Source organism: Brachionichthys hirsutus, chromosome 11, assembly GCF_040956055.1.
Source record: "Brachionichthys hirsutus isolate HB-005 chromosome 11, CSIRO-AGI_Bhir_v1, whole genome shotgun sequence".
Classification (NCBI taxonomy): domain Eukaryota; kingdom Metazoa; phylum Chordata; class Actinopteri; order Lophiiformes; family Brachionichthyidae; genus Brachionichthys; species Brachionichthys hirsutus.
In genome coordinates this window covers 8709130-8729268 of record NC_090907.1, presented here as the reverse complement: position 1 = coordinate 8729268, position 20139 = coordinate 8709130, and the positions used below count along the sequence as shown (strand labels likewise).

The 20139-nt window shown below is 39.4% G+C and overlaps 2 protein-coding genes across 2 annotated transcripts; both read left to right on the top strand.

Annotated features, from left to right (window-relative positions):
- The first annotated feature begins 5624 nt into the window (after positions 1 to 5624).
- On the top strand, positions 5625 to 10935 carry LOC137901325 (arfaptin-2-like). Its single transcript, XM_068745346.1, has 9 exons — positions 5625 to 5720; positions 6501 to 6609; positions 7418 to 7480; positions 8018 to 8104; positions 8233 to 8336; positions 8453 to 8674; positions 8754 to 8911; positions 9008 to 9182; positions 9713 to 10935. Exons 1-9 carry the CDS (start codon positions 5625 to 5627, stop codon positions 9866 to 9868), a joined length of 1170 nt encoding a protein of 389 aa, XP_068601447.1. The 3' UTR covers positions 9869 to 10935.
- A 3074-nt stretch (positions 10936 to 14009) lies between these two features.
- LOC137901732 (FH2 domain-containing protein 1-like) lies at positions 14010 to 19862 on the top strand. The gene is made up of 11 exons (XM_068745777.1): positions 14010 to 14063; positions 14180 to 14241; positions 15509 to 15611; positions 16059 to 16144; positions 16226 to 16326; positions 16422 to 16492; positions 16575 to 16682; positions 16767 to 16837; positions 16933 to 17050; positions 17183 to 17347; positions 17444 to 19862. The coding sequence occupies exons 1-11, from the start codon at positions 14010 to 14012 to the stop codon at positions 18662 to 18664; spliced, it is 2160 nt and encodes a 719-aa protein (XP_068601878.1). The 3' UTR covers positions 18665 to 19862.
- The last annotated feature ends 277 nt before the right edge of the window (positions 19863 to 20139 follow it).

The following is a 20139-nucleotide window of genomic DNA, read 5'->3' as shown; positions in this document are numbered from 1 at the left end:
CATTTTCTATGTTTTCCTGGTGAAAAATTAAACACAAGTGTTGCACATAAAAAGGAATCCAACTTGTGGGACCCTTCGGAGGCGATGCTCAGACTTGGTAGAGGTTTGAGTGATTCTGTGATTGGAGTGTTCTGGTTTCAGACAGGAAGAACTTTCAACATTCTTTTCAGTCATGAAATATGTAATGAAATGAAGTAATAATAGACAATAGGCATTGGGTGGCCATTCATCACTTAATTTAAGCCATAATTTATAGTATCCACAAATGTATTTTGTTATGTTAAAAGGTGCTACAGCATAACTCGAATATTTTATACATATATGTAGATGTCAAGATATTATTGTATAGTTATCATCTATAATGCATTAGAACTTCCAAGAACAACAAAAAAAAGGTTGTTATTAGTGTTTAATTTACATAATCCTAGTTGGATGAATGGATGGTTACATTTAATATGTACTTTAAACCTCCAATGATTCTAAGATGGGATGAATTCATGGTTTGAGGAGAAAGAGGAAACTAAAATAAGTGAGATTTTAAAATTGGAGACCTTCAAGACATAAAATTGCACGACTAAGTAAATAAACAGTATAAAGAAACTAAACAACTGCCCTTTCCGTGCATATCGTGGCCACAGAATTGGTGCGTCAACCAAGGGTAGTATTCTCGAAAACAAAATTAACAACTGCTTTTACACTTCAGTGAAAATGCCAACAAGCCCTTGTGGGATTTACGATTCTTAAATTGGCCCCTCGGTTTATTTGCGGCCACTGACTGGTCGTCCCTCTGATTATGCAGGTGAACCTAATTGAAAACATCAGAGCAATAGCAAGGACTATATTTTCCCAGGGCCAAAGCTCTCACGCCATACGCCCAAAGTCAATGTGTTCATTGCTTCTAGGGTAATTTGAACAGAGGGGGAAATCTGTCCTGAAAGTTAAAACCTTCGTAAAATGTTTATATGTGACATTTACCAAATAACACTCTCAAGTTTGTATTTGTTTCTCTTTTCATGTGTTATTTGAGACTTAACAATTCTTTGTCCTTAGATGAAGAGGATAGTTGTAAGGGATAAAGCAAAGTTGTACTTTTCCAAACTGTGTTTTTCCACCTAGCAGAATAATTTGAAGTTAACACATACATTTATATTTGTTTTAAGAGCAACATTCAATAAAGGAAAAGCTTAAAATATGCCTTGTTCATGATTGTGTGAAAGTCACAGGATACCGGAATTCATTATCGTGCTGTTTCCCTGCAAAAGCATTGATTGAATCACCAATTGAAAAGGTTGAAAGACAGTTTGAAAATGTATTAAAGACACAATAAAAATTGCTTCCACATGCTCTATTTATATGCTCTGTTTTTAATTCCCAAGAAAAAAAGATGCAGGCAGCACTGCTTTTCCTTGATTTTCTGGATTCCCTTGTCTGACTCCGGCATTCTCGTTGGCTGCTGCAAAACACCGGGAACCGTGTGAGGATGAATTTCTCTCCTGACATCTGGAAGCATGCTTAATGATCATTAAAAACAAGATGGACTATTTTCTTAAATGACAGGCAGCGTTGTATATTGTGGTTTAGGTCTCGTGCTTTTTTTCCTCATGCATGTTCTCGCTTAGTGGCATTCAGTGCAATCTCAGGGGAAACCCTGTCTGAGACCTTTAAAATTTAATTTGGTCTTGTTCTAAATTTATAGGCGACACTAAATTTACATTCTCCTGTGAGGGAATTTTCTAACTGAGGGTGAGAGTTTGGAGAGCTTTACGACTGGTAGAAACCCACTGCCAGTGATGTTAAGACATAGAAGTTAGGATTAATCAGATTCACACACTGATCCGTGAGATCATTTCTGATTGCAATCTTATTTAATAAGTCCTACTTACCAACCTGTAAAGCGCTCGTAACTGCTACACATAATTTCCTCTGCCTTCACTGCAAAAAACAAAACTACTAGTTTTAAAATTCAAGCTGCAGCAACAACAGGCTGTTTGTGGCCCGTGAATAATGTGAAGGTCAAAGGTAGCAGAGCTAAAGGATGCCGAGTCGCTGAATCGCTCTCTTACGAAGGTAAGTCAAAACATACCCTTTCAATTATTCACTCACCAAAGCGGAGCTAAAGAAGCTGGCCAACCACACCACAATGCTAAACTTTCAGATGGTGGTACAAGCAACAGCCTCATTACTAATGCACTTCTCTGACCCAGGTTCCTGCCCTTTGAAGAAAAAAAAATACATTCATGGGTTAAAATAGGCGACTGACTAGATGCGTTCATGGCTCATTATGACTAACAACAAAATACAGTACTTGGAAATGTGTGGCAACATTATCAACTGAAGCCTTATTTCTTTGCATTGCAAGTGATGGGATATATATTTTATTATAACTGATTAACTTGGAATCTCACCTAGACTTTTTGAGCATTATTTGGAGAGACTGGGGACAGTTCTAACAAGGGACAGTTCCAACAGCTTGAATTCCTACAGAAAGAAACAACCCAGAGTGGACATGCGCGGTATAAAAATATATTCTTGTTCATTAAAAAAGAGTCGTGTTTGACATTATCAAATACAAGTTGCAAACATATGGCTTACCGTATTTATGCTGCATTTAATGACCCAAATACATGTGTCCATTTCAGATGGTCACATACGCCAATGCATTCTTTTTAATGCTGGCATAGATACGTCCACAAGAGGGCAGTGAAGAGTTAAATACCAAATGAGAAATGTATTATTTATTATATATATATATATATAATTGTCATTGAAGAAAAATGCAAAATGTGTTTAACTTGTCCCTGCTCTCACCTTCTCCTGCATGTCACCAAAGTGCCTTGATTCTACAGCATGCACTAAGAATTTAGAGAACAGGACATTTTAACAGGCCAAGATAGTAAAGTTTGACCTCAACGACTTCCGACTGTCGAGTTCAAACATGTGCATCTGGTTTTAGCTGGTTCTATTGGATTTGCAGGATAGAGTTCACTTTTCTTCAACTTTGACCGTGCAGATGTGCGAGGTTGGCCAATAAAAACATTGACATAATACGTCTAGGAATGAAAAACATGTTCTTCTTCTGTTGCATCACCAGTTCTACTTTATCTGTCTCCAGCTTTTCTCTCATTCACTGTACGAAGTGACAGTGATGACACTGGCAAGTGTTTATTTGTTCCCTGCCTATATCATTGTCTTATTTTGTGTGACTGAGCAAAGGGCCGTTCACTCGACTGTAAGGCCACCGTAGCCTCAAGGCCTGATTATGTTCCACGGTGACTTCCTACCACATCATAGAGAAAAAAAAGACTGTACCTATTACAAATAGCTTTCCACAATGAAATGGAGTCAAATGGTTCAAAAGGGACACTCCACAATGAAATGCACATTAAAAAGGTTTCGAAGCGAAACTCTTAAAGTCTTCCACATTGTCCTTGCAAAAGTGTCTTTTTTTGGGGGTTGGGAGATTCCTTGAATTTTAAATGCACAATGCAAACTTTATGCTACATTCAAGTTCAGGTTTTAAGGAAAGAATGAGAACTAAATCAATCTTTATTTGAAATATATATGCATGCAAATACACACACACACACAATGAAATGTCTTTGGATCCACATGTAACCACATGGCTGACAAAAGGCAAGATATAGAAAAGATTACTTTAATCTATTTACTCTGGGTTTAAACAGATGCAGGCACAATGAATACAATAAGTTATAGAGGACAGAAAACAATTTCAGCCCTGCAAAGCGTTCGTTTCAAAAAGAAACAAAAGAAACACAAACTTAGAGGAGATGGGACAGCCTGGCTGGAATACAGGAACACAAAAAAGTAAACACTGGAGATCATGGGGAAGAATAACAGACACATGGACAAAGAACAGCTTAAATGTGGACGGGCAGGGGACATACAGGGACATAACACGGCAATGAAATGCAGGCGGCAAGGGAGTAGGAGACAATAGCTCCATTTGCACAGCCTTTAAAAGGAGGGACTGGTGTGCCTGTATTCCACCATACTATTCTGTATAACCACAAATGAGTTGTAATGGAAGACTGTGCTGTTCCGCCTCTGTGTCTCCTGTAAGTAGTAAAACAGAATCACACATCTGTGTAAATGAGAGTAAGAAAGACAATACGGTGTTGATGCATTTGATGGCCTATTAGCTAACAGTTGGGAGAAAATCAGCCGTAATTGCCTTATAAGGAGGGTCGGCGTTCTTAAATGAGGAATAACACCAGGGAAGACAAATCTTTGTTTTTGTGAAACCATATGTTAAAAAGTGCTCACGACTTATGACCCTTGACCCAGACAGTGTTGTGTTGTTTGCCAGGAAAGGATGACTTCAATCAACTTACGTCAAGTTGAAACAAATGTGGACATTATGAATACAATATAGTGATTAAGGGAAACACATGAAGCGGCTTTTTGGTCCTTGAACTGGGGGGGGGCAACAGTCAAATTCAGCCGTGTTAAGAATTAAGCTTAAAGAGGAAGAAGGATAAAGAAGAAGCTAGAATTTGTATGAAAACATTTTCTCAACGTGAGACTGTTGTTGAGAGTGAAATGTTGATTCTCTATTCACAGCCGGATCAGTTACGGGAAAAGACTACATTTGGAGAACATGTGCAGTTCCGTTGCTTCCCTGATTGAAATAAATGAGGCAAATAATTGTAAATGTGGTCCCTTGACTAGTGTGAGGTCTACCTGGAGGCCTTTCACGTCTCAAAACAAACGACTGTATTTATACAGTTTGAGTTCTAGAGATATTGCAATCAACGTGGCAGGCTGGACGCGACAACCTTGATTAATACTCAACATCTGAAAACGTAGCGACGTATTGGAATCCGTCCTGTCGCGTGCGCGTGCGCGTGACGTTTTCGTTTTACCACTCAGTGTGTGTCGTGCCTGACATCTTCTGGTGAAGATGAGTACTGCAGCCAAAATAGAGCTACGTCAGCACTGTTGAAGACGTGGAAGAGACAGCGGGGGGGAGGAGCTTGACGACAATGCCACGTTTAAGGTATTGTCCTTCAAAGTAGAGTGCGAATAAATCACAGTAAACTACTCAAAACACTCATTTGTAAAGAAAGTCATAAGAAAGAGCTTGTATTATTTCACCACTCAAAAAGGCGTTCTACTTAAGGTCATGGGCGAGGCTTACAGTAGAAATAAAATCGCAAAAGCTCTTATTTTGAAGAGACATCACCATTCCTGTCAGCTTGGGGGGTGCAGGGATTTTCTGGCTATGTTATGCGAGAACAGCGGGATAAAGCCCGGGCGTTGCGGGAGAAATAATCATGGGCGTAGAATTGAACTATTATTTGAAACAATAGCGCTTTCCTGTTAGAAATATTGTACATTGCAATCTCCGCCATCCGTGTAAACAACGGCTTGTGTCTTCTTTATACCTCCCTACGATATCGGGCTACTGCAGTGGTGAGGAAGCTAAGCTAGCTGTCAATTAGTAGCCCCCTGGGCATCCACATCAGCACCGCTAATATTAGCATCTATATTAGCAACGTAAGCTAAATGTTAATATGCGATGGTACAGATGAGAGCATTTGGTTAAATCAAACGTGGTGTAATCTTTGCATGTCTGTGTTTTGCTGTCTTGTAGTGATTTCATGATGGCAGAAAGCATCATGAGTAAAGCTGCTACCATGGAGATTCCCATTAACAGCAACGGAGACACAGGGACACCAGAGGATGACAGCCTGGAGCAGGTCAGCCAGCTCACATCCTCTCACTTATTGTACACCCATTTAAGAGGAAGTGTTTTTTGTGTGTGTTCACGTTTCACCTGACAGCAGAACCCGGGATCAAGCCATTTGCAGACGTAAAGTAGCACCAGCAGAAACTGCACCCGACACTTGAGATAAGAACAGGAGCGGGAATCCCTCTGAAAGCATGCTTTATTATTGTTATTACCTCCGGCCAGGTGGAGCGTTTGTCCGTCTGTCCGGCCAATCGTTAGCAAGATAACTTAAAAGGTTCAGGACGGATCTAGATGACATTTTCCAGGAAATGTTGGGACAGGAACAGATGATTACATGTTGGTGACGATTGTGGATCGCTTTGAAAGTTCCGTTAGCATTGCAGTCAAGTGGGCTTCCAAACTTGTTCCTCAATATCTTGGGATTATTGACAGATGTTTATGCAATTTAACACAGTCATGTAGGGGGGGGGGCTTTATGTCACTGCTGAATTTTATCTGGAACGGATTCAGATTTGGAGTCAGGAAAAAATATGACATTTTAACACTGAAAACTCCATTTACACATTCATAAATCTGTTACAAAAATACACATAAACTCTGATTCACTTTTACTTTTCCTGGTTGGTGTATAAAGATACCAAGAACAATTTAGAACCTTTTGTCTGCGCTCTCTGAGTGCTTTTCTAGTTAATAATATTAGAATTATTATCATCATTATTAATGAATCAATAATAATAGCTTTCTTTAAACCATATGTTGTCTCAGAATTGTGTTGTGAATCCATTAGGATTTACAGCAGGTGATGGTGTCTGGACCCAACCTGAATGAAACCAGCATTGTCTCAGGAGGTTATGGAGGACCTGCAGGGGGCATCATTCCTACCAGCACCATCAAAGGTACTGCCAGAAAAACAAAATTACCTCCGCTCAGGATGGGATTTTTATTCTGGCATTGGCTTGTCTGTATTCTAATAGGATTACTTAGTTGTGATCAGTTTTTGATTTAATGTTTTAGTTAAGTAGGGAATGGCCCAATAAATTCATTAAATATAGCCATCATGATGATGTGGATGGGGGTAATTACAAGATATCAAATTGAAGCTGAGAGTTTTCATTCAGTAAGATGTCAAAATGTTCAAATATTAAGAGATAAATCCCAAAGAAAGCTGCCATTAGTGAAACATAAGTTTGAAGTAATTTCTGATATAATTCCAAATTCTACGGATGGGTTTTCATAGTTCATATTACAAGGGCCAAACCAATGGGACTGCAACATTTAGGTACAATGATATACTTGATAAAACATCCTGGGTGTAGTTTTGCACTCTCTGGGTGTTTTTTGGCTCACTATAACTTCTAGTAGCTTTTATTCATTTTTTTTATTCTTCTATTTCTCTCAAGGGGTATCCTGATTTTTATGGTAAAGAATAACTTAACTATAATAACTTTAAACTGTTGTAGGGTAATATATTCCTGTAATTACTTCTAACACACAAAGATCTTCTGTATTGTAAATTAACTGCTGTCATGCACTGCCCAAAAACCTGTCAATATGCTGCAATCCTGAAGTCAATGAAAGAAGTCAATCGTTAATGCCCCTCCATGAAACCATAGAGAGCGTTTCCCTCCTGACATTTTGAAGTCTCACTGAGAGCTGCTGACCTCGAGGCTCCTGCTTCATATTACAAACATCCATATCCCATAGGGCCTGCAATTCGCTACAACCCTGCCTATCTGGACAGAAGACGAGCCCCTGCATCAGGACCAGGTGGCAGTGTGTTCTGAGAACCTTTTTTGTGTTCCCTTTATATTTTTGGTTTGCTTTGGCCCCGTATAAAAGTTTTTGGTGTTGCTGGACGACGTTGTATGCGACCTTGCTTGTGATTCTTCAACTCACGGCTTTAGCAACAAGAAATGTTTCAGCAGCTTTCAAAATGAGGGATGTACTAACACTGATATGACAGGGCTGTCTCTTGAAATGTTGTCAATGAAAACATCCCTTTTGTATTTTACAATGCATTTTGGATGACTGCTTCATCATTGCTTCATTCCATGAAGTCATTTTCCATCTTTTTTTTTGTAAATCCTTTCACTCTGCATGGGAAACCTGCATGGTGGATTATTTCAAATCCCCTTAAACTCCAACTTTTTATGTATCCTCCACTACAAAGCATAACTTTCTTCTTTCATTCTACATAATCTGTTTTTCAGCTGCATATATCACTCCAAAGCTTTACTAGCGTATTTCACTCCATGCCTTTTTTCCTCATCCTCACTTTTTTTGTCATCGCCATGCTCATTTCAGACATTCGCATGAAATCCAGGGGTATTAACTTGCCTAACAACCAATCTGCAGCTACTCGACTTGCTCAACACACAAACCAGCATCCAGGTATCACCAGATTCATGATGTCCTCACTGTACTCACTCATCGTCATCATGATTCATGCAATTTCAGTCTGTCTGGTAGAATCTAATAGAATAACATGCAGTAAATCTTAAATTATTCTATTTTGTTAGGGTCTACAAATCACAACGCCAGTAATTCAACTGAAGAAGTTGCTCGTGGCGTGGCTGTGGAGAAACTCGACAGTGTAAAGAAATGGGGCATAAATACATACAAGGTATTTGTGTACTTTGTATTGATACTTAACGTTGTGCATGCCATGAAGTCATGAAATTGTGTTTTGCATTTTTAATGCGTGTCGTAATGGCAGCACTGTTCTGTTCCACCACGCAGTGCACAAAGCAGATGTTCTCAGAGAGGTTTGGAAAAGGTTCGCGGACCGTAGACCTGGAACTGGAAGCTCAGATTGAACTCTTAAGAGACACTAAAGACAAGTACGAGAACATTTTAAGACTATCCACCGCACTCACCAGTCATTTCCAGAGCATGGTGCAGACCCAGCAGGCCCTCGGAGACACCTTTACTGAGCTCAGCCAGAAGTCGCCAGAGTTACAGGTACAGTGTTGCCAAAACTCCCCGTTTGATGTGACAAGAAAATGAAGTCGGCATTCAAAATGCCTGTTTGTGTCTGCAGGACGAGTTTGGGTATAATGCAGAAACTCAAAAGCTGCTGTGTAAGAATGGAGAGGCTCTGCTTGGTGCCATTAGCTTCTTTGTGTCCAGTGTCAACACTTTGGTCAACAAAACAATGGAGGACACTTTGATTACCATAAAGCAGTATGAAAATGCAAGGTAGTAAACCCTGACATCTGTATGTAGAATAATTGATTGGACGATCACCTGAAAAATAAAAGCTTGTGAGAGCCTTAACTGTTGTTTTCTCCACAGACTTGAGTTTGATGCCTATCGTTCTGATCTGGAAGAGCTGAGCTTGGGCCCAAGGGATGCAGCTGCCATGGTACGCATTGAGATGGCTCAGCACGAGTACCAGGCTCACAGAGACAAATATGAACGGCTGCGCAGTGATGTCATGATCAAGCTCAAGTTTCTGGAGGAAAACAAGGTTAGTAGTTACGTTTTTTGAGGTTTGTTTTTGTGCTGACCTACATGTGAAGCATTGGACAGCTTTGACCACGTGCCACCACTCTACTGGTCATCAGAGGAAAATCAGGCTTAATCTTAACGCCTGTGCACAGACGTGCGTTTGCTTTTCTTAGTCAATGCTGAACGGCAAAGTAGGTGGCGCATATTTGCAATATCGTACATTTTAGTGTCTTACACATTTAGAAATTTGTCAAAAGTCATTTTGGAACATTTGTCTGCTTCCTTTAATGCTGTAAATATTTACAGAAAAAGAGAATACCACCATTTTGGTCAAATTGAACACAGACCTCACTGAATCGGATATAGTTTGGGTGTTTTTTTCCAAAATCAATGAAAAATAAAGATCAAGGTCAGCTTTCGTTGCCATATGGGTAATTTGACATTTGAGAAAACATCTGAGAAGATTGTAATGTGTAAATGAATTTTAGGTTGAGTCTTTCTGAACACCTTCTGTATTTATTGTCCACTGGCCTCCTGTTGGTCTTCTAGGTGAAGGTGATGCACAAACAGCTGCTCCTCTTCCATAATGCTATCTCAGCCTACTTTGCTGGAAACCAGCAGCAGTTGGAACAAACTCTAATACAGTTCAACGTGAAGTTAAAGCCAGCTGGGTCGGAGAAGCCATCCTGGCTGGAGGAGCAGTAGAGAGAGCTCACAGGGTTCAGCGCTTTGACACGACGTGTTGGTCAGTGGGAAACTTGGCATTGTGGTTCGACAAGAATTTAATACAGCAAGGAATCTGTTTTAGGAGCAGTGACAAAGAAAAATGAGAAATCGTTTTTCATGATAATGTGTGACATAGATGTTAACTTTTTTTGGTCGACACAAAGTTGACCATTAATTATTTTCTTAATATTTAGGTAGCACAATCGTATACATGGACATGGACTTGTTATTTATGTACACTATACTATAGTCTTCTATTGTGGAGCAACCCCTTTGCAGTTTTGCACATACATTATTTAGTTGTGTGTTTTTTCTATGTTGGCAAATTTTCTTTTCTTTTTTTAATAGTTCGGAATATGTCACAGTAGCGCAATTCCACAAATCAGATTGGTAAAATTAGTGGGATAATGTCCAAAACATTATAAAATATATTATTATTCTGTATTGTTTCTTTTGAGTATGAATGTCAAATTTAGTTCTACAGAGTTAAATTAAAATAATTTATTATCAAAGTTAAACCACTATTCTTTTTATATTGCTTTGTGGAATATCTGCTTGAATGGTCAGTTTATTTTAGACAAAATAAAAAATATATACTACATTGCTTGTGACTCTTCAACTATATATATATATATATATATATATATATATATAGATAGATAGTTGGTCTTTATCATTTGGAATTCCTTCAGATATGTCCTTATAAATCCATCACAGATACAGTAATGTTAATTTAATCCAGAACAGAATATGAAAAGAGGCATCACAAACAGATCAAACATTTAGCTCATTATAAGTCCATATAGGATTGGATGATTAAATACAAGCATCTCAACTATCATAACGAAATCACAATCAGAATGAAAAACGGTGGTGAATTGATCAAGTTTCAGATGTGTCTGTAAATAAAACTAAAACATTAGGGTGGTCTAGTAGGAATGGTAGATTTGTGTGATTTTATATGCATTGTAGGTTATGATACAATTTTATACGTCTTCAAGGGTGGGATGTATGGTTACAGCTTTCTTATTTTACGCTATTTATTTTCCAGTACATAACATTGTATGTAATTTACTTTTATTTCCATTCAAGTTTTGTCTTCTTAATTTCCAATAAAATCTGCTGGAAGTTTTGTTTGCAGTTGATAATTTATGAGATTCACAATATACCGGTATGTAATATTTATTGCACTGTAATTATGTACATGATGATACAGTCTGATATATGTATAAAATGATTCCAGAACAGGTCTGATCTACCAACATGGCAGTCAGTACAACATTAAAATCACAAATGATGATTCCCTTTTCGCACATCCTTCCCAATGAACCCAATCCCATCTGAGTAGTTTCTGACTGCTCCGGGATTAAAAGGACTAAAATACATTTGTTCTGATTTCTGTAAATGCATCCCTAATCTGCTTTTATTTAATGCAAGGCTCCCGGTTCCAAACTGTAACTTGATACATCAATTTCCTTTAGGATTGATAGAATATCTTTAATTTGAAATGACACAAGGAAACATTTATCTAAAAAGCGGAGAATCTTGACACTTAAAATTGTCTGCCTAGTCATAGTCTGGACATGCATGCACCTATTACTCTAACTAGAAAAGCACTTGTGGTTGGTTTATAAAGATACCAAGAACAATTTATAACCTTTTGATGGTGATCCAGATCACCGTGTGGATGGTGTGAATCTAATTATGAGGGGACTGAGCTGCTCGGTGGAGGTCTGCGTTCTCTGAGTGCTTTTCTACTTTCTTTTTGGGTTATAAGTCACACTTTTAAAAATCAATGACTATCTCCGTCAGTGAGGACCTTAATCACCGGGGGAGCCTATAACCCAAGTATAGCTCAACGGAAGACACAGCACTGTCAGAGTTCAGCCAAACCCCCCCCCCCAAAAATAAAAAAAAGTCCTGTTACCAGGAGGGTGTGCGTTGTCCAAGGCAAGCTTGTGCATGAATTTCCTGGGCGTGTCATTCGCACAGAGTGGTTTCAACACCATCCAGGTTGCTGTCAGTATTTCAGATGAAGTTTCTACACGACGCCGGTGGAGTAAACCAGAGGACGAGGACAACGGAGCAGCTTCTGTATTAAAAACAGATGTAAGTTGTTGTTGTTTTTCTAATGAACATTGTAACAAATAATGTGTGTATTATTTTTAAGCTCCAGGTGGATAAGATGATTGGATACAACATGAATCTTCAAATTAACCTTAATTATTAAAATTATTATGTACTATTGCCATGGTGTTTTTCTCAAACACCCCTCTGTAGTAACAAACTCTGTACTGGATTGAACATGTTTATCTTACAATTCTGTGCCAGAGGTTAATCCTACAGCGGCTAGTTAGTATTGAGATCAATTAGGAATATGTGCTATATTGTGATTCCAAAGTGTAGCCTTTTTCATTTTATTATAAGACTTGTGATAACTTGTGTCAATGTTTTACAGCATTACGTTGTATTTTATTTGAAAGCTTTATTCATTCTTAAACAATGTTGCTTACAGGCCGTGTTCATGGCGTGTAGGAATTTAGTAAGCACACGGTATGGAAGAAGCTCATGATTCCTTGAAATAAAGGAATGGTTCTAGTACATGAAAGATGATGCGCATGATTAGTCTTCCGGACCAGACGTCAGTCGTGCTGGGTCCTTTCTCCTCACATGTAATACGGCAGGTAATGTTTTCTAAAATGGAGTCCGCTTCATTTGTCACTTGAGTTACAGTAGAGTGCAACATATCTCCAACCTCGATTTCCTGAGAGACAGGCCGGCCTTATCAGAGCAAATACACAGAATCGCTGAGCAGTATCATGTTCCAGCCTGAATAATAGGATCCAGCTAAGGAATGAGCATTTCTTCACACTTTGGAATTTTTGTTGACACCCGTTTCTTTTTCTTTCAGTTTGAATAGACCATCCTGACCAACAGTACTTTGGACCCCTTGATCCAGCAGAGCTGCAGTATTGTAAATAGTTGTTCATTCTTTATTGGCTTTAGTGCAACCTGTATGTTTGAGGGAGACCATGATAGTAACCCAAACCTGTTGAGAGCTCCTCAACAAAAGATGCAGCCAGGAGGTCCTTCTGCACCATCCGCACCCACCCCATCCCCACCACCACCACCTCCGCCGCCACCCCCACCGCCTCCGGCTCCTGGCCTTCCTCCATTCGGACATGGAATTGGTCTCACATCAAAAGGGAGCAGGAGCTTCAAGATGCGCAATTTCAACTGGGAGACCCTTCCGAAGAACAGCGTGATAGGAAAGCACAACATCTGGACTGTCGATAAGACTGATGAGGAATATGAGCTGGACACTCATCATATGGAGGAGCTGTTCAGTCACAAGCAGGACCAGCAAAAAGTCAAGACCCAGAAGCGCCAGAGCCTGAGGGGCTTGCCAGTCAGTGGCTCCGGGGACCAAATGGTGAGCGCATCAAGACACAGGTTACAGGTAGCAGTTTGTTGTTAGTGTCACCTGGAGAGGTTGAAAACTTTGGCTTTTTCTTTCATTGTGTGATATGGACATACCGTATCACATGACAGTGGATGTCAGTCACATCACCTGGATGTGTTTTATTCTTGATACACAACTGATATAAACAGAAAATATTCTTACCACAGATTACAATCTATGTTATTTGTAAAAAAAAATAGAAATATACTGCTGGTGTTGATGGTAATTTTTAAGAAAAAAATAATCCATTCATTTGTACTTTGCCTAACCACAATAGTAAAAACAAACGCAATTTAATGTCTGTTTGTTCTGATACATAATTATTTGACACAGGGGTGGAGTCTTAATGTTCCCCGTTTGTTTGCTAAAGGAAGTGTTTTAATAATTTCCTCACACAGCACAATTCAATAGAGTAACTGACACCAGTTCCAAACACAAGCCACATAATAAAATAAACTTCATTTGTTTGGATTCATTCAAAGAAAATTCGATGTAATTTCTATTTTTAACCTGTGCTGGCACTATTTTACAGATCAATTAAAGTCATTTTCCAACAGAATTAGGTTAAAATCAGTTAATTCACTTTTACTTTAATCTACGTTGCATTTTCCACGGGAGGCAGAAGCAAAATGTAATAATAATAAAACAAATGCTAAAATGGTATCTTTTCCCTGCCGGTTCAATAAAACCAACCTTTGGAGTCAACAATCTGTTTGGAAAAACAGAGGTATCTGCGTTGCAGTAAACAGCGTTAAGGCCAATAATGAAATTATCTTACTAGCTGACAAGCTGAATGTGTCCACATCTATGTCTGTTTCTAAACCCAGGTTTCCATCCTGAGTGCCAAGAGAAGTATGAATGTCGGAATTTTCCTGAAACAATTCAAGCGGTGAGTCAGCCATAGTGTTCTTAAGGTGTGATTGTTTTTGCACAATGCTCCTCATATTCTCCTCAGGGGAAAAAAACAAAAAACACGATGTAGACAAATATGTCTGCAACTCGGCTAGCTCACGCTCTGAGTGCCAACAAGTCCTGACAGATCTTTTCCATTTCGCTATTTAGCTTCGACAGGTTACTGCACTATAAAAATATGAAAATATGTGCATAGATAATTGAAAATTCATAAAAGTGCACTGCTCCAGGTTATTAGGCATTTAAAGAAGAGCTAACAGGAAATTATACACTATACAGCTGTACTCGAGGGATTTACAAACACAACATGTAATTTTTGTCAAATTTTCTCAATTTGGATGTGTAATAATCTATAATAATTTCTAACACATGATCTTGAGTCATGCTTAACCGACTTTTCTTCCCAGAAGCAAACATTTTAGAGAAATAAAATGACAGCATCATCAAACATGTGAAATGAACACTCACTTTTTAAAGCAACTTACTCTTATAAAAAGAGCGAGTTGCTTCTCGGAGAGAAAATTATACCTGCAATAAAACCACTAATGAAGCAATATGATCACGCTGAAAGGGGCGTAGTCTGCTATGTACGCAGCCAAGGCCATGCTATAATGTAGTCAGTGGAACACCAGAACACCTTGCCACATAAAACAACCCAGAATCGTCATTAATATATCAACCAGCTGCACCTCAACAACAGGCTCAGACCTGCCACTGCAACCCTAAGAAGGATTGCTGACGTAATCAATGCCAATGAGGGCCACCATGATTACTGATTACGCACTACAGTTGCATCACCTGAGAAAATGTATGATCTTAAAATGTTTGGTGCTGTTCTTCTTCTTCTTCTTCTTCTTCTTCTTCTGTATCTCTGTTTTGGTTTCTGATTAAATTTGGATAATCAGGAGCATAATGTTGGTCGTTACTTTAATATGGTGCAAAATACACAAGCAAATTTATGACTAAACTGACTAGTGTGTTTCAGAATCCCTTGATCGTCCAATGCATTAGCATCAAATATGTACACCCAAACAGAAATATATGCCTAGTATTTCTTGCGAAAACAATTTCCAATTTTGAAATAACCTGTTTTGTGTTTGTCTTTGACTAACATCTGTAATTGTCTCCTAAAGCTATTTGAGCAGGTTAAGGCTTGTTGATATAAACATCCTAACATCTCCAAGGATAGAAATGAAATGGTGACTAATGATGATTCCTGTCTGTCTCTCCTTGTCCATGCGCAGGCCTGTGAAAGATATGATTGAAGAAATTAAATTGGGAAATAGTCAAAGTTTTCCTTCTGGGAAACTAAAAGAGTTGTGCAAGCTGCTCCCAGACGAAGAGGAGGTACTTATTTTGTTACAACTTCATTTAATTTGGGATAGGTTTTCTTTATTCTTTCACAACCCCGATTGCTGTTTAAAATCCACACATACTTAACTGAATACAGAATCAAAGACAAAAGCTTTAAAGTTTTTTTTCTTCTTTTTTTTATATGGTTGTTCCAATGGGGGTGGGAAAGTTATGGAATGCTCATAATATGAATTGCATTATTGGTTATACGAGAGGCTTCTGCAAAAATCTCTGTCATGAGGATGGGTTCAACAATTTGCCAAACTACTGTGTCTAAATGGTTACAATATGGGCTGCGGGAATCCTCATAAAACCTCTGCTGGTTGCCCAGGCTTACAGATGATTGCATTCTGTTTTTATCTCCATTGAAAGCAGCCACACAACTTGGTTGGTTATTTTACCCCGATATATGGTATCTTTTTTCTCCCTCTTTGAACGCAGGAGAAGCAGCTGATCAGATTTAAGGGCAGTCCGTCTGCTCTCCCGGAAGCAGATCTTTTTACCCTCATGCTGGTCAGGACTCCCAGGTGACAATCGGAATGCAATTCTCTGTATTTCAGATGTTAAATGTGATATTTTATTAAGGATGTAATCCTTGTGTCTGCTAGCTATAAAGAACGCCTCAGCAGCTTGGTCTTAAAAGAAGAATTTTTCCCCCTCATGGATGAAATGAAAGAATTCATCAGCACCTTGATAGCTGCCGGGAAGGGTATGATTTTACATGGATTTTAAATGGATGACACTCAGGACTCATTTTTGAGCTGAATTACACTTGCAAATCCTCCTCTATGTGTCCTCCTTTAGAGATGTTGGAGTCTGACAGCCTCCATTCTGTCATCCGTCTGGTACTAAAAACTGGAAATTACATGAATGCGGTGAGTGTACGGTACGTTATATGAGGACGACTTCCTTTTCCTTCATGCCGTTTGAAGTTTGACACGAGGAATCTTGCCACAGGGGGGATATGCAGGCTGTGCTGTTGGGTTCCGGATGGCCTCTTTGTTGAAGTTAGCAGACACCAAAGCAAACAAACCTGGAATGAACCTCATGCATTATGTTGTGATGGCAAGTAACTTCTCCAATTTTGAGCAATTGGAAACACAAAGTTTGTAAACTTCATTTTAATGCAAACTTTCATATTCACTTCAGCAATGTCAGAAAGTAGACACAGTCCTGCTTAAGTTTCCACAGCAACTAACACATATTGAAAAGGCAGCAAGGTAAAGAATCTCCTTTCAAATGTATTGAGCATATTTTAAGAATTATTTTCTTTGCTGCAACATCAGAATTTGTTCTCTCTTTTTTCTCCTTTCAGAATAAATAAAGGTGAACTTGAGGCAGAGTTTAAAAGTCAAGTCAAGAATCTACAAGGTGCAAAAGCCAACTCCTTGAAGCAGGAAGACCTAAAGACTCAGATGGAAGGTTTTTTCACGGTGAGGAAGGCTGCTCTTGAATAAGATTCAAGATTCAAGATACTTTATTGTCATTATGCGAGCATAATAATGTTAGTGTAAATTTCAGTTGTGATTAACTGTTCTAATATTTTTTATTTGGTCTCCATTTAGGAGACTCAGGTCTGTTTGGCAGAAATAGAGACAGACCTGCAGAAACTGCAGTCGGTCAGTGACTCTGTGGCGGAGTACTTCTGTGAAGACCCGAGCAAATTCAAACTGGATGAGTGTTGCTCCATTTTCAAATGCTTCTGTGAGAAATTCACACGGGCTATGCAGGTGTGTACGGATCATGCTTGTTCTCTGGCATGCTCTAGTCCCCGAAGTAAAACAAAACAAAACAGAACTCTACTCTTTAACCGTGATTGTCTTTAGGAAAACCGAGCTCGAGAGGTGGCAGAGGTGCAGCGGAGACACAAAGACAGATTGCAGTGCGCTGCCAAGCGCAGGTCCACGGCTACCTGCTCAAGTAGAGACAAGGAAATGGAAGGAGTTGCATTGGAGTCCATACTACAGAACTTCCTGAAAAATCGCGTCTCTCGGAAGAGGTCTGGAAGATCATTTGGAAGCCCCGTGAGCCACAACCCCAACAATGGTAGCCTATCGGAAATTACCTCTCAGATAAACCTCTCCACGGAAAATCAAAAGATAGGAGGCTTTCTTAAAGTCAAAGAGATCGGTAGAAAGCCATGGAATTCAGCAGCAGAACTCACAGAGAACTCTTCACAACAGGAAGTCCAGTTGAATGGAGAGGAAGGTGGGATTACTCTTGAAGTCCTGAAAGTCTCTGAACAAGAGGACTCCAGTTATTTGTCACTTTCAGACAAAGGAACCGCCAATATTTCCTCCTCGGGCGGATCGTTCTCAGCCACCATTGGTGAGATTAAAGAAGATCTAAAGGACAATAATGAGCAAGAGGCCCAAAAGTTGCGTGAAGCATCGAAAAAGGTTTTGCACTTTCAGAAGAGCCGAGTCAGTGTCTCTGTGGACTACACTTTAGAAAATCATAAATCTCCTGGTCCAAGTAATCACATACCTCATCAACGCACCTTCAACGAAGACACTGAGAGGTATCCCGACGACCCAACCAATGAAGATTTGATGAGACTGCTCAATACTCCACCCTCAAAACGTATCCTTGGTCGCCGCCATACTTTACCAACCAAAGTCCTTAGAACTGAGCAAAAGAAAGATAGTCCATCTGATAATCCGCCCCGAGCTATTAAATCTGCAGCGAGAGACAAAGCAACCCTGTCAGCAGAGTGGGCTGAACATAATCAGTCAAGCCAAGTGTTTGACCATACTAACATACCTCCCAGCCCTCTAAAGTCAGCTGCTCAAGATGACAGTTCTCCATCGGCAGAAAGGAAAAGCCAGCCATATTTTTCTGAAATTCTTGAAGAGGAAAAGAAAGATGTTGAATCGTCTGAACTCAGAGATAACCACTCACGGAGAAATAGTGAAAATGTTCCCCCTAAGAGTACATGGGGTAAGACTGAAAGCTCTGGGCTGTTCTTTAACTTTTTAAAACGTCTTGGCGATAAAAGTAAACTCCTGAACAGCAAGGAAACCAAGGGTGCTGGTTCCGGTGTATGAGCTTTGTAAGACATAAAACCCAATGTATCTAAATATAAATATTTAGTGTTCAATGTTTATGACGATGGCTCCCGAAAAAATGGGAATACAAATTGTCTTGGTTTTGTCTGTTCAGGGCTGCTGTAGCAACATAGTGGTGCAGCTTGACTCAGTAGAAAATGACTGACTCCCTCTGTAGATACAAAAAGGTACAGGTGACTGTGGTTGTTCTTTTCAGGTGATATTTAAAATGATATATATATATATATATTGTGAATATTATAATGCTCCTGCCTTATAATCATGACACCTTGAAAGTCAGGGAAGTGCAACTTAAACAGTAAAGCAATGCATCGTGGTGATGACGAGATACGGTTCATGTTACGTTCAGTTAATGGTTGACAGAGGCTGGAAAGAGATGGAGAGAAGGTTCGAGAAAAGTGATTGGAGAATGTTTTTGGTAAGGATGTCCCATTTGTGTGTTTAACCACTAGATGGCAGAATATAACAGGAACGTGGAAAAAGTGTTGCTTGGAAAAAACAAGGGTGTTGTTGACCTCTAGGCCACTGCATATATTCATAAATGAAAGCAGAGAATGTATTGAGGAAGTAAATGAATGGAGAGTGCAAGTGTAAGAGGATAGATCAATGAAATGTCGATAAAATGTAGAACGTGGATTGTTATTATGATGCTTTAGGAGGTTGAAAATAACGCTCTGTCATCAGTGACCGAATGCTCTGAGTGGGTTGTAGGAGAAAGGTGCTGTCCAACAGTAGCCTTAGACACCTTCAAGGACTGTTGTGTTTATCATGCTTTCATTTGCTTGTTGTCTCTTGGTTTTTCTGATCTAATGTTGTCAAAGAATCACATAAAAACTGATGAGGATGCTATCGGGGTCTAACTCTATTCAGCCAACGTTTTGGTATTGCAGTGATGGCCGCAGACTGTCCGATTCAAAGTGTCCATGGTTGTAGGTTCTACACCATGGGTCCATTATAATGAACACAGCATGCCACCGTGCTTTTACTGCTTTACACTCCTCCCAGCAAGGCAAGGCCTCAACCTCAATGCCACCCCTCCCTCCATCCATTTTCTTCCTCTTTTCCGCGTCACGGATCATGGGAGTTGTTATGGGAGAGAGGCGGGGTACACCCCGAATGCTAGTATGAATTACCTTCTGTTTAATATTCTTCTGAATTAAATTTCTCCTGAAGTGATTGTAATGCTTTTTGTATTTCTTTGTGCTGGAACATTGACACAAACTCATTTGTCAGATTGTTCATTGCAAATCAATGTGCATGTGTTTACGTTTACTGACATATACAATCATTTGTTATCAGTGTGTGATGCGGCTGGAAATCTGGATTGCAGAGAGACTTACCTGCAGCATGCTGTGTGACCAGCTGCTGCTGAGCCAGCCTGCAATGGCCGTCTTGACTGAACTACGAGGGAGGCAGTCACCATGGCAACTCCACATTGCAGAATAAAACCACAG

What these genes read in the sequence shown, in the direction of transcription:
- LOC137901325 (XM_068745346.1), top strand. Translation starts at nt 5,625, where the DNA reads ATGGCAGAAAGCATCATGAGTAAAGCTGCTACCATGGAGATTCCCATT. An exon ending in GGGGCATAAATACATACAAG is followed by an intron (nt 8,337 to 8,452) that starts GTATTTGTGTAC and finishes TCCACCACGCAG; the next exon opens with TGCACAAAGCAGATGTTCTC. An exon ending in AGAAGTCGCCAGAGTTACAG is followed by an intron (nt 8,675 to 8,753) that starts GTACAGTGTTGC and finishes TTGTGTCTGCAG; the next exon opens with GACGAGTTTGGGTATAATGC.
- LOC137901732 (XM_068745777.1), top strand. Translation starts at nt 14,010, where the DNA reads ATGGTATCTTTTCCCTGCCGGTTCAATAAAACCAACCTTTGGAGTCAA. An exon ending in TTCCTGAAACAATTCAAGCG is followed by an intron (nt 14,242 to 15,508) that starts GTGAGTCAGCCA and finishes GTCCATGCGCAG; the next exon opens with GCCTGTGAAAGATATGATTG. An exon ending in ATGCTGGTCAGGACTCCCAG is followed by an intron (nt 16,145 to 16,225) that starts GTGACAATCGGA and finishes TGTGTCTGCTAG; the next exon opens with CTATAAAGAACGCCTCAGCA.